Here is a 14,630-nt window from a genome sequence, read left to right as displayed (position 1 = left end):
TGATTGACTGGTATTAACGGCCCCAAAATGTGCCAAGAAAACATTCCCCACACCATTACACCACCTGAATGAATGAGAAGGTGTACATGTGTTCCTAATAAAGTGTTCATTGAGTCTATATTGTTGATGGTATATTTTCGAAGGTACAACATTTTTTTGGTGTGTGACTTTGCTTCGTTTTGAGAATCTGCCCGCACCAGCGATATCCTCATCAGTCTACAACAGAAGAAACTGGGGCACGTCTGCAACTGTGAACACTGGCTCCGAAAGCACTCACATCAACCTTTTATAAACTGCAACGCTCCCAGTATAGTCATACAGGTCTTCAAATGGGGATGTTCCAAACCTTTTCTGTGATGTTGTATTCCGTTTTGTGGGACTTGCTCCTAACAAAATGAAGGATAACCTAATTTATGATCAGCACTTTTTATTTTATTTTTTTATCTACTGCAACATCTACATAACTGCACCACTATAATGGGAGCTTTGCAGTTTCAAAAAGGACACATTTATTTCCACATTATCACAGGCAGGCCTATTCACATCTAAAATAGAGATTTGGTAAAAAAAAAAATCCCCCAAAAAATCAAAACACACACTTTCATTGTCTTTGTACTGTTGCTGCCAATATGGTGCCCATCAAAATTCTATTTTAACAACTACTGTATGTTTATGTAAACTTTTTATGTTTGCTACAGAAATCTCCAAATGCACATGGGGCGGAGGTCTGACAGCAGCAGTGAAGGCTGGGATGGGTTGGCTGTGTGGTGACAGCATGGGTCACAGATGGGAATGAGAGGGAGGGAGGGGGGGGGGGGCAGTGGAAAGACAAATATAACCCGATGCCCTTGTCTGTATGGGAAAGTTGGCACAGCAGACATGAGACTACTCTGAGATTAAGAGAAATGACTTTTATTTTTGGAATTAGGACATTTCCATCCTACAGTATTTGTTTGTAACCATGGTAATGACAAATGTGAGAGTGTTTTCGTTGAACAGAGCTGAGGCAGATACTTAAACATGTTGGAGTCAGAGTTCAATGTCTGGGGAATGTTTGCGGGTGTGTGAGAGAGAATGTGTGTTAGAGAGAGAGTGAGTGTGAGATGACAGTGTGTGTCTCAAAACCTTAGCCTCAGCATGTCTGTGTCTCCTTTCCATATTTGATCTAGTTTGTGTGTGTGTGTGTGGGGGCGGGAGGGGGGGGGGTGGTCTTGGGAACGTGTGTCTGTGTATGTGTGTGTGTGTGTGGGGGGGGGGTCTTGAGAATGTGTGTGTGTGGGGGGGGGGGTCTTGGGAATGTGTGTGTGTGGGGAGGGGGGTCTTGGGAACATGTTTTCTGTATCTAACCCTGTCCTAGCATCTCTCTTCTCTTTCCCTCTATTTTTAATAAAACAAACATTCAGCAGTGTGTCTGTGAGTGACAGCGCAGTACATAATTCACATGCTCGTGTGTCCCCTTTCCCAGACCTTCTGAGAAATGCATATTGTGCAGTGTGTGTGTGTGTGTGTGTGCGCGTGTGTGTGTGTGCGTGTGTACACACACAACCCAGTACTCAAACACTTCTTAGAAATGAGCCCTGTCCAGTGGATCTCTGTGAGGTTCCTAGTGGATAAGGAGGAGGAGGCCAAATGCACTCTGACCATGACTCTGTGGTAATGGACACGACAGGTCTGGGATGCTTCTCTGCTGTTCTGTGAGTGGACAGAGCTAATGTGTGTGTGTCTGTGTCTGTGTGTGTCTGTCTGTGTGTGTTTGAGTGTGTCTATTCTCTTCTCTTCTTATTCAGTTAAAGAGCGAGAGACAGAGCTGAAGTGCCCCCATCTCATTGTGTGTGTGTGTGTGTGTGTGTGTGTGTGTCACACCCAGCATAACCGTCCGTCTCCTCCATCGTGTGGCCTCTCACCTACATACGACCGTTCACCTTAAGTGTCGGTAAGAGATTTAACTCGTCCAAAAATGTTCTAGATCTCAGCAAAAGTGAAACACTGACACCAAACTCGCCGCGTCAGCGAAAACACTATGAGCTACTCACGGCGGCGGACAGCTATCGACAGCGTTCATATTTATCTCGCCTCTCGGCGCTCTATTAATGTGTCATGGCACGGGCGTAAAGGTGATGGATGTGTTTTTGATGTGTATATGGGCGACAGCTGGTCAGGCGGTTTTTTATTTAGGGCAGCGCAGACGGTCATGTAATGCTGTGCTGTTTATGCCAGAAGTTTCGGATATCGATCGGAAAAGGAGTATGGTTGATGTGTGTTGTCTGTATTTGTTGGAGTTTGTTGGGTGTTCCATTTTTTTCCTCTCTCTTCTCTCTCTCTCTCTCTCTCTCTCTCTCTCTCTCTCTCTCTCTCTCTCTCTCTCTCTCTCTCTCTCTCTCTCTCTCTCTCTCTCTCTCACACACACATCCTGAGTGGTGTCAGTGTTGGCCTCAGTTGACCTATAGTAGTGTTAATTTGAACGTGTCAGTGGAGATCATAAATTCTAGTCTCTCTCTCTCTCTCTCTCTCTCTCTCTCTCACACACACACACACACACACACACACACACACACACACACAGACACACACAGGGGGCTGATGATCAGACCGTTATCAGTTATTTTGACACAGCGGAAGATCAAGGACCCCAATTGAAATAAGCCAGTGGCTTTCTTGGGTTTTTATCCTGTTAGTTGACCTTGTATGTAATATGTACTTTCATGTACAGACTTCTGCAAATCTTCTAATAAAGTTTTCAATCAATCAATCAAACCTTTGTCATCAGTGTAGTAATTACTTTTGATAGTTATTTGTGACACACACACACAATTTACTGAGGCCCCAGTCATGTGTTGCAAGGCCGGTGTTTCAATAAAGTAAATCCATTTGTGTTGTCATTGTCGTTGTTGTTGTTCTCAAAATGTCTTCATTCACTCCAGGACATCTGCATTGTGTTCTAGCATGTGGCGAAGCAATTCCGCATCGTCTTCTAGAAACACGTGCATTTGGGGAGGGATGATGACAACGAATCCTCTTCGTGAGGTTCCTTTTTCTTAAATTAGCAAACCTCGTCAGCTTCGCAATCATCCGCAGTGCTCCCCCGTTCTCTCTCTCACACCGCCTCTTTCTCTCCGCTGATTCTCTACTTGGAAAGACGCCAACGTTTCATATTCTCTTTCTCTTTTCTTTTTTTTTTCTCTTCTTCTTTCCTTTCCCCGTTCTAAATTGCGTGTGATAGAATTTAACTAAAAATACATCAGTGAACTGAGTGGAGAGTGGAGTCACTGCGGCAGTGGAGGCCTCCCGAACAGGGGAGCAATGAAGCGGTTTGGTGTTCGCATCATTATGACATCATAATGTCATTGTGGTTCCTGAAGATATCGACGGTTTATATATTATCTTAAGGTCAGGCGGTTCCGGAGGGGGGAAGGGGAAGAGGGGGAGTGGCGGGGGGACTCGTTATGAAGAACGGCAGGATTTAATCACTGGAGTCTGTCGTGGCAGATTAGGACTGACCCCGGAGCAGTCACACACAGAGGACACACACGCATAGAAGTCGAGTGGCTAAAAAAAAAAACAAGACTGCGGTACTGAACTTCATTTCATTTCTCACGGTCGACCTTGTATGGCAGAGTGCACATTACTGACTTGAAGGATGTCTCGCAACATGTCAACTCGGATACAGTCACTTGAAACCGAGATGGTTCTCCACAGAGAGTGTGACCTACCTGTAGTTTGAGGCATTCCGTACGTGGTGTGCCTACTCAACTTTCCAGCTTTCCAGAACGCCCTGCTACTAAACCAAGAATAGAACCGCTGAACAAAGTCACTTTTGGCCTACTTTTACTTTTGGTAAAAGTACTTTAACTTTTGGTTATCTAAAATAACTACTCCCACGCCCGTTCCATGCTAGGCTTCACCTGGGGGGTTATACAGCCATATACAGGGCCCTGCATAAGTAATGGGACAGAGGAGCATTTTGTTCTTCTTTTGGCTCTACACTCCAAAATTCAAAATGAAATCAGACTTTTTTACTAGTAGGTTAAAGTAGAGATTCTCAGCGTTTATATGATTGAGTATTATTGAGTATGAGAATTATTGTACATATTGGTTTCACCATTTCGAAAATACACTCAATCACTTTGTATACATAGTCCCCCTATTTCAGGGCACCAAATGTCATGGGACGATTGGCTTGACAGGGGTTTCTCATTAGTCATTAGTGTGTTCCGTTGTCTCATGTGTGCAGGCATAAGAGAGCTGTCAATGTCTAGTGATTCTAGGCTTTGTGTTTGCCTTTGGAGTCTGCTATTGGACTGTGTGAACATGAGGACCAACTTGGTGTCAAGGAAAGTCAAGGAAGCCATTATTAGGCTGAAACCCAATTATAGTCCCCCAATTATAGGGGGACAATGTTTATGTAGAGCTAGGAGCTTCCATTAAACCCCTGTTGAAAGATTTTTTGCCCGAAAAACAGGACCTCACAAATCATGTAAGACTTCATCTGTGTTGACGGAGCACTGGAAGAGAGTTGTTGATATCACGTCTCTCTGTCTCGAACCACCAAAGTGATCCATTAATCATAACCGACTCTGATCATGCTGTATTCATGACTTTTATCTGATGTCATGCTTTAAGATTTAGAAACAGAAATCTCCAAGCGCCTTAAGTATCTTTTTGTTTTTGGCACTTGTGTGAGTAAGAGACGTCCCAGCTCGCCCTTGGCTTTCAGAAGCTATTACAGTCAGACTTCAGCCAATCCGCTCAAAACTGTTTCACTCCGGCTGCATAGTAATGTTCATCCTTACTGAGTCACCGACAAGACGTGTGAGAGCTGTGTGTGTGTGTTAGCTCTTTAGCCGTAACTGTGAAATGCACTGACATGCCTCATTTGAATCAGTGTAAATGAGAACACACACACACACACACACACACACACACACAAACACACACGTATGCATCATTGTTAAACCTTCCAGAGGCCGAAAACTGGATTAAGCAAGGTGTGTGTGTGTGTGTGTGTGTGCTAGTTTGTTTATGTATGTGTGTGTATAAGCTGATTATCCCCCCCCCAGGGACAAAGGAACATTCTTTCCTCAGATCTCAGCGTGCTTGTAGAGAGACAGGTTGTTTTGTTGATGGACTTGAGATGAATACTAAACTCTTCTCTCTCTGTCCCTAATACTAATTTCTTCTCTCTCTCTCTCACTCTCTGTGTGTAGATTTTATTTCTGCCACACTCCATACATTGTTACAAGTAATAATAATAGTCTATTGTTTTTTCTCCTCTATAGGAAAGAACATGATGTCACCCGTCTTCTCTAGAACCTTCCAGAAGATTCCACTCACCGTCGCTCCATTACTGCAGTGTAAGTAATCTCAGAGATGTCTCGATGTATGGAGTCCAGATTTTTCTCTTACGGTTTTAAAATAAAAGCACTTCTGCCTGGGTCATGTACTGTATGCACTGGAGAAACACTGCAGTGAATAATTTAAAACCATCTAAAAGTTTGAGCGGGGGAGTTTTTTTTTTTTAATGTCGTGTTTTTAAAGACACAGAGATATGGCACCACTGTCGGCAGCACGGAAAATGTTTTAGCGAAGGGAGTGCAGGAACAACGTGTTGGAAAGGTGAGGCGCGGAGGAGAGAGGAGAATAGAAGTAAGATTGCAAAGGAGTGATGAGAGAGATGGGAGGAATGGAAGAGAGGAAAGACAAGAGAAACATTATAAGGAGAGGAGAGCTGTGACGGGATGCAGGAAGAGGAAAGGAAAGGAGGGATGAAAGGAGGAGAAAAGAAGACACTAATGGCTTTGTGACTCATTGCCCCTAGCTTTTAGGAAAACCATGAATAAACCATGGGTGTGCTGTGGAGTGTCCCGCTAATGATTCCTGACGGAACCAATCCGCACCTAGTTCCACTGTCATCCCACTGATCGAGGGGAGGACAGGTAATGTTGTGACACGCGAGAGAGAACGTATGCATCTGTCAGAAAGGTACACAGGCGTGCTGCCACGACAGCAAAAACACATTAACCTCCTTTTTATTCACTTGTCTTGTCTTTGTCATCTTTTATCCAACACTTTTCAAGAAAGGTCACAGTCTAAAAACACAAACTCCCTCAAGCAACTAGAGCTCATATATATATATATATATATATATATATATATATATAAGAGGGAGTGATCTACCGTGTTGTGATGGGCCCTTTTGTTTAGAGACGGAGGGACCATTATTGGCGTGACACCTGCTGCCATGAGGAAGTACATTACCTTGTTGTGGAAGCTGATTGTTTTTGTCCTGGGTGAAAGGGCCAGGGGGAAGGTCTTTGTGGTCGCACCCCAGACAATGTGTGTGTGTGTGTGTGTGTGTGTGTGTGTGTGTGTGTGTGTGTGTGTGTGTGTGTGCGCGTGCGTCAGAGTGCATTATGTGTGAGAGAGAGAGAGAGAGGGAGATTACTTTTATGTGACAACATCACCAACATGGAAACATTGGAAAGCATCACATAAAAAGAAAAAAACTAAATATTCTGTCTTTTAGCTTTCAGTGACTGATGAAACCATACAATTCATGAAGATCACGAAACTTAAAACGCCCTGGAAGGGCATCAGGCTCTCTCTGTCTGACGTGAAACGATTGCAACATTTTCTGTTAATCCAAATTGTCTTGCAATAAGGAAAATAGTCTATTTTTTTTAGAGAATTTACAGTCATAATCATTCCATTCGGGAAATGTGGGTGAATCACTTTTCTGTGGAACATAGGGTGAATCTGTGTAATCTGGGACATTGGATAGTGTGGGCCACCTAAGCTCCAGTGTGTTTATTTCCTGTTCTAACAACATCTAAACAACATCTAAATGTCAGTCACATGACATCCATGCTAAACCTACAGGAAAGGTCCTGTTGACTAGATGTCGTTAGAACAGGGAATAAACACACTGGAGCGTAGGTGTCCCACATTACCCAATGTCCCACATTACACATTACCACGATTTCACACCTGCGGTTCAGTAAACCTACTGTTTAATTCAAGGGTAGACTCTGGGATATGACGGCATATCAAAACGATTGGGGGTGACGCTGCCAGAGAGATGGAACGGACCAGAGAATAGAACGCGTTGCGATTGAATGCAAGTTCATGTCAGAAGGTCGTTCCAGGTCAGCGCTGACACGCCTGCAGCCAGTCTGGATGATGAGTTAATTAGCTGAATCAGTTGTGTAGGTACAGGGATGGAACAATGCTCAAGCCTCGAGTTTATGACCGTTTAAAGTGCTTTTCACCAGAGTCACAACACAATTCAAATCATAGCATTTTTTTTTTTCATATCGTTTTTTTTATGATGACTTATGCATCGATTATTCACTTACTTTAGACAAATGTACTTGTTGTACGTCGCTTTGGATAAAAGCTTCTATCAAAAATGTAAAAATTTAACATCATATAAAAACATACACATAGGATACAGTGGGTTTGTAAGAGAACATAACCAAACAATGGTCAAATAAAAAAGTGAGAGTTTAAATTAGGAAAATTAAAGTCACCAATAGGACAGGTAAAAAAAAGCATGTCAAGGACTACTTTATTTATTCATCTGAATCGTTAGTTATTTCGTTAGGGACAGATACAAGTAGCACATTGACATATTGAATTAGTGCAATGCACCATAACACTTCTTTAATACTAGCTTGCACTTATTTCAGTGAGGTGTCTGCTCAGCCTCCTTGATGTCCAGATTTGTAGATTTATTGAGACAGTAGGTGCTTCTGGAATAAGGATTCTTTGCTGGATCATGTTGGCAATGCTGTATTTCAAAGGGATGGACAATTTGGCTGGAATTTCTTAGCTGCAGTTTAGAATGCTGATCATATAAAGAGGTAACCTATGCTGATGAAGTGGGTTTGTGTGTGCGTGCGTGTGCATGTGCGTGTGTGTGTGCGTGTGTGTGTGTGTATGTGTGTATGTGTATGTGTGTGTATGTGTATGTGCGTGTGCGTGTGTGCGTGTGTGTGTAGTGTGTGTGTGTGTGTGCGTGTGTGCGTGTGTGCGTGTGTGTGTGTGTGTGTGTGTGCATGTGCGTGAATGTATGCGTGTGTGGGGACAGAGGACTTGTGTCCTTAAGGGTGAGTGATTGACGTGTGAGTCTCTGCGGGAGCAATTGTACAGCCTGGCAGCCCACACCTGCTACCAGAGACACACAGACAGCCCCGTAGAGAGAGAGACAGATATGGAGAGAGAGAGAGAGAGAGAGAGAGAGAGAGAGAGAGAGAGAGAGAGAGAGAGACAGACAGACAGATATGGGGAGAGAGAGAAATATGGAGAGAGAGAGAGAAATATGGAGAGAGAGAGACAGATATGGAGAGTGTTAGAGCAGAGAGAGAGATATGGAGAGAGAGAGATATATATACAGTATATATATAGAGAGAGAGAGAGACAGATATGGAGAGAGAGAGAGTAGTGAGAGAGAGAGAGAGAGACAGACAGATATGGAGAGAGAGAGAGTATAGTGAGAGAGAGAGAGAGAGAGAGACAGACAGACAGACAGACAGATATGGAGAGAGAGTAGTGAGAGAGAGAGAGAGAGAGACAGACAGACAGTTATGGAGAGAGAGAGTAGCGAGAGAGAGTAAGACTAGAGAGAGACAGACAGAAATAGATGAGAGAGAGAGAGAGAGAGAGAGAGACTGGGCAAGGTGTACAGTGAGTGAAGGGAATGGAGGAGACAATGTACAACTCTATATCCTAATACTACAGTATATCTTTTAAGCATGTATTCATATTGTCAATCCCAGACAGACTGGCAGCTTTGGCGCCTGTGGGGAAGGAGAGGAGCCCATGTTGGTGTTTTAACATGATTTAAATACGCAGCTGTAATATGACACAGTTAGCAGATATAAAGTCTAATTATATGAGAAAACACTGGATTAAGTAGAAAACAACAGCTGCGTTACCATGTGTGATGCCGTGGGTGTGTGTGTGTGTGTGTGTGTGTGTGTGTGTGTGTGTGTGTGTGTGTGTGCGCGCGTGTGTTATGTGTGTGTGTGTGTGTATGTGTGTAGGTGTGTGTGTGTAGGTGTGGGTGTGCACACATTCATGCCTGTTAATCCGTTATGCACGGTTCAAAAGCCCTGCATGCGCGCACTGAAGCACCTTCAGTTAATGCAAAGTTTGTGTTGACTCGGCTTGGCGCACGCCGCCCCTATTTCTTAATGACTCCGTTTGATAACGTCAAGCCAAGCGTACACAATTGGAGGCTAAAATTAATCATCAGTTCGCGGGGGGAGCCGGTGGGCACCTGGCGCGAAGAGCAGTCTCCACTGAAGCAAACTTGTTTTGTCGAGGCGAAACTTTCTTTCAGAACTGCGTTCAAGGCAGCCAACTGCTTCTGAACAAATTGAAAAAAAAATGATCTGGCTTTGCAATTAACAGTAAAGCTCCCAGAGCGGAAATCATACCAATAAGTCATTGCATGTCGCCTGTCTTACGCATAGATAGGCCTACAATTATTTCATATTTGGCACCGAACTTTAACAAGCTTTCGATATATTAGGCTATCGTCTCTCCAAGTTGCTCCTCCTGCCAAGTAAACAAGTGAGTAGGCTTATGTGATTCAACTAAAAAAAACAATTTACAGTCCTTCAACTAACCACAGCGCGATTGCGGTAGTGAGGATTCAGCACCACGGCGCGGTGAATAATGCGCTGCTGCTGTCCATGGTGCTGAAATCGTAACAAGCTCTCCGCAAGTCGCGAATTATACAAAGTGTCTTGCACCACATAAACGAGGCTATTCCGGCTAATTGTTTAGTTGGTGTGTCCGTGTCGGCTATATTTCCGTCGGTGTGGTCCTTGTTGTGGAGGCGCGAGTGAGGAGAGGTTTAGTTCAAAGGGGTGGGACGAAGCGAAGTTCTCTGGTGAACAGACAGCGGGAGCGGACCGGCGGTCTCACAGCGAGAGACAGGCGCTTATACCGGGGGGGAGAGAGAATACGTTTCGTGCCTTTTGAAAACTGTTTTTCCATTCACAGGTCAAATCGACGTTGTTTCTCACGGGGGGAAAACGGCACCCCGATACCGGAGACGAGATGAATCCCGGTGCTAGAGTGACTTTTCTGCTTCTTGTCGTTGTTTTGATCACAGAAGGTAAGACGTTGTCCGTTCGACACGGTCCATTCTTGCGGTGTTTCGTACCGAGTCTCACAGTGCGGGTCCTCTCCTCTTGGAGAAGGTGATTACGCGTATATACGCACCGTGGATAAAATGCCTTCCCGGGTACTAAGATGTGTTTGGTTTAACAAAACTGTGAAGCATGTGATACATTAGATGATTTCTGTTGTGTTAGAGCCGATGAAACCCAGTGGAGAAAGTTAGGCTATAGATACATGGTAAACTGGACAATCGATCATTCCTATCACAGAGCTATTTACTAATTAGAACTATTTAGAGATAACTGAATCAGCGTTTGCATTGCACAGCCTACACCTATGATAACTAGGAATGTAAATATAGTATAACAAATGTATTTAGGCTACAGTTATGCAGAACTGTGACTTTTGCGCACGCTGTTTCTACTTATGAAAAATGTAATCATTGAGATATATTCTGTGTAATTGCTTGCACAAGGTAATGCCACAAGTTATTCCATGATGTTCACCTTTTGAATAACGCATACGCATATTTCAATGTTAATTGGTAGTATTGAAATGAAGCTTCTTCGAATGCAGTCCACCGCAAATAGCAGAACGTGCGTTGTGTCTGTCAAGACCATCAAGCGGGGGTATTTTGATTTGTATGCGAAGGAAGTGTGTTTTGAGTCGAAATGATTTGAAACTGGAATAGATGATGTTGTTTACCCTTGTTACTTGCTCATGGATGGAGAGAGAGAGAGAGAGAGAGAGAGAGAGAGAGAGAGAGAGAGAGAGAGAGAGAGAGAGAGAGAGAGAGAGAGAGAGAGAGGGAGGGTAGAGTGGGTGAATAAGCAACACCGTATGATAAACAGACATTGACATGCATGCTCAACATGAAATATTACTCCGTGAAGTGAACCGTGATATAGGCCTACTTTATGTAGATTGGCCATTGGCTATAGAATCTCATTCAGTCATTTGGGGGGGAAAAATAGACCAAGGCTTCTTAATATTTTCGATGTGAAAGATAGATAGTAGATACTTTTTTATTTGTATTATAATGTATGTAGGCTATATATAATGTATATATAATGTATGCATATATTTAATTTAAGGTAAATGTACAGTATGGACTTGTTTTTCAAGGTGCCATGGCCTTATGAAGTGTACCCCCAGTACCCCCATGGCACCATGAGCAACAAGTCCATACTGTACATTTACCTATTTCACACCAATGGGTGCATCTCAGTAGTCTAGGGCCCTTTCTCAATTGCTAGAAATGATATTCCTTGCGTCCTCCCCTACATCCTCCACTTGCTTCCTACCCAAAACACATTGGAGATGACTGAGGTGACTGGGGTGACTGAGGTGACTGGGGTGACTGGGGTGACTGAGGTGACTGGGGTGACTGGGGTGACCCAAACCTCATCAACAAACACATTGGAGGTGACTGAGGTGACTGGGGTGACTGAGGTGACCCAAACCTCATCAACAGAACAGCGAGTGACTCTCATTGCACCTCCCATGTTACCACTGTAACTAGAGGGCTCAAGGCTTCTCCTTATCTGTCCCTCCTAAGACCTCTTCACCCCCTCTATCCCCCTGTACAGTGTATTTAGCGGATGTAATCGTAAAAATGGTAACCTTCCTTCTTCTAGTATTTTGACTGCCAATGGCCCCTGGCCCTTGCATAGACTATTTTGTCTTGCTATGACTGATGGAGAGATGATTCACTTACTTAGACAAATGTATTTGTTGTAAGTCGCTTTGGATAAAGGTGTCTGCTAAATGCCAAAAATGTAAATGTAATGTTAGGTGGCACATACACTGTTATGGTGTCTCTAAGACAAGAGAGAGATGTTTATTTATTGTCTCTCCCATTGAAACTCTGAAGAAGCACGTTGGTTGAATTGCTATTCAGCATTGGAGCAAGAGTGGACGGCTCCCTTTCTTTCTCACCCGTCACCTTGCACCTCACCAAACTAAGATGTGTGCTTTCTTGTTTAAAAAACCCCCATCTCTCTCACGCACACAGAACTATTGTGTCTCCATTTCGAGGTCCCTGCCTGTAGGCATATTCTCCTGTCACATTTATTTACATAGAGCTCTTTTAACTGAATGCAAGATATGATTAAATGACCTGGTCACTGAGCTGAGCCATCTTGATGAGGTATGGCCACATTTGCAGGGAATTGTGTGTGTGTGTGTGTGTGTGTGTGTGTGTGTGTGTATGTGTGTGTGTGTGTGTGTGTGTGTGTGTGTGTGTGTGCGTGTGCGTGTGTATGTTTTTAGGGTACAGACAACTGTATGGACATGTTGAAATATTTCTAATTAGATTTCCCCCCTCATTCTTTATAATTCCTTTCCCAGAAAACTATAAGAGCTGATCTATGCATAAAAGAAAAAACAGGTTACATGTTCTAGCATCAATGTTTCCAATGTTGCAGCGTTAGACATTTTACTGGGTCATTCAATACTCTATCACCTCGCCAGCACATGTGCATGAAAGCAGGCTAATGTTCGACATCACATTGGACACGTTCAAGGAAATGTCACGCTTCATTTATTTCAGAAGGGATGTTATTGGCTCCTGTGACATAAACAGTCTATTTGAGGAACGCCGTGGCAACCAGTTAAATGACCAAGAAAGTCAGGCCAAAGTAAGGTCCTATTACAGATGATGCATAGGAGCTGTTTTATTTACCTTTTCTTATTCAGTGTAGGCTCTTTGAGACCAATGTCTCTTTTCCAAGGGTGCCCTGATCCCAAAATATATACATATATATAATATTTACGTCAAGATTTTAAAAGGACACAATTTACACAGGCTACACAATTAGTATAGGGCGGCTGTGGCTCAGGAGGTAGAGCCTGGCATCTAATGATCGCAAGTTTGGCAGTTCGGCGGTTCAATCCCCAACTGCCCACATGTCGAGGTGTCCTTGGGCAAGACACTGAACCCAAATTGCTCCCAATGCCCAGGCCGGTGCCTCGCATGGTAGCTTGCACCATTGGTGTGTGAATGTGTGTGTGAATGGGTGAATGAGAGTCCATTGTAAAGCGCTTTGCAATAAGGCACTATATAAGTGCAGTCCAAATTATAATTTTTTGAGACAACGATCAATTTGAGTTGCAATGTACATTCAGAGCCACATCCCTGTTAAAGTCAGAAGGGATCTAATGTTGTGTGATGTTGAAATGCTATGGTTACAGGCTCACTTACCCCACCTCAAACCTATATTGCTGGGATGCTGTTATAGACCACCAGGCTCTGACAGTCAGTATCTTGATGATCTGTGTGAAATGTTTGATCGAGCATGCGATTAAAAAAAATAGAGAAATCTATTTCCTTGGAGACCTAAATATACATTTTCTTGCACCAAATCCTATGAAAAAGAAAATTCCATAAAAAAAAGAAGTGCCTGTAATCTGGTTCAGGTTATTAACCTACCTACCAGGGTGTACACTAACAAAACAGGAACTGTATCATCCACATGCATTGATCACATTTACACCAATACTGATGAACTCTGCTCTAAAGCTGTATCTGTTCCCATTGGCTTTAGTGATCATCATTTAGTGGGCATATCTAGGAAGATTAAAGTTCTGATGGCTGGACCAAGAATGTTACATAAAAGATTGTACAAGGGTTTCTGTCGTGAATTATGTGGATGATGTTAGACATATCTGTTAGTCTGATGTCAGTAAACAAATAGACCCAGATACTGCACTTAAAGTTTTCAATGAACTGTTGGTCCTTGTCGGTTATGGATAAGCATGCACCTATCAAGAAGCTGACTGTTAGAGCTGTTAGGGCTCCTTGGGTTGATGATGAACTAAAATAATGCATGGCTAAAAGAGGTGGGGCAAAGCGTGAGTTTAGAATTATAATCTCTGTTTAGGGTAGTTCAGAGATATTGAGCGTCAACGTTTTTACATTCCATTATGTTTTGTGAGATGGAACCTTTGTATTTTATTAATTACTAACAAAAAAATGTCAACATTTAAAAAACAACACCACACATGCATTAATAAACACATAATGGATCAGATTATGTAAAAAACTAAATTTTGACCAAAAATGGAGATAGAACCTTATAATTCTAACGTTATGAAAGGGAGTGGCTTATAGGTCTGGCTGCACATCTGATTGGCAAGTATATTGTAAACTGAGGAACTTTGTTACTAAAATGAACAAAAAGAAGAAATTGTATTATGAATCCAGGATTTACGATATAAAACGGAGAGAAGCTTTCTCTGACGGAGAGAAGCTTTGGAACACCTTAAAAATGACATGAGCAGAAAGAGTAACTCAACTCCATCTTTCATTGAAGTGGAAGGATCTTTTATAACTAAACCGATAGATATTGCCAATTATTTCAATGATCACTTTATTGACAAAGTATCTAAACTCAGGCAGGAAATGCCAACTCCACACGGTGAGCCATTGTACACATGTATACTAGACAAAATAATGCAACAGAAGAACTACTCATTTGCATTCTGTAAAGTGAAAACAATAT

At 42.8% G+C, this 14,630-nt stretch overlaps 1 protein-coding gene across 1 annotated transcript in view; it reads left to right on the top strand.

The window, feature by feature from the left end:
• Positions 1-10,065: 10,065 nt before the first annotated feature.
• chrna6 (cholinergic receptor, nicotinic, alpha 6) overlaps positions 10,066-14,630 on the top strand; it is a gene marked incomplete at both ends in the record, with an annotated part of 30,334 nt that continues 25,769 nt past the window's right edge. The window contains one exon of the mRNA XM_080533978.1: positions 10,066-10,123. Within this exon, the coding sequence (XP_080390104.1) occupies positions 10,066-10,123 (58 nt within the window). The remainder of the gene's footprint in view (positions 10,124-14,630) is intronic.

The sequence above is a fragment of the Nansenia antarctica genome (genome assembly GCF_963989245.1).
Source record: "Nansenia antarctica genome assembly, chromosome: 6".
Lineage (NCBI taxonomy): Eukaryota > Metazoa > Chordata > Actinopteri > Argentiniformes > Microstomatidae > Nansenia > Nansenia antarctica.
The sequence above is the reverse complement of the archived record's forward strand: the minus strand, read 5'-3'. Positions and strand labels throughout refer to the sequence as shown.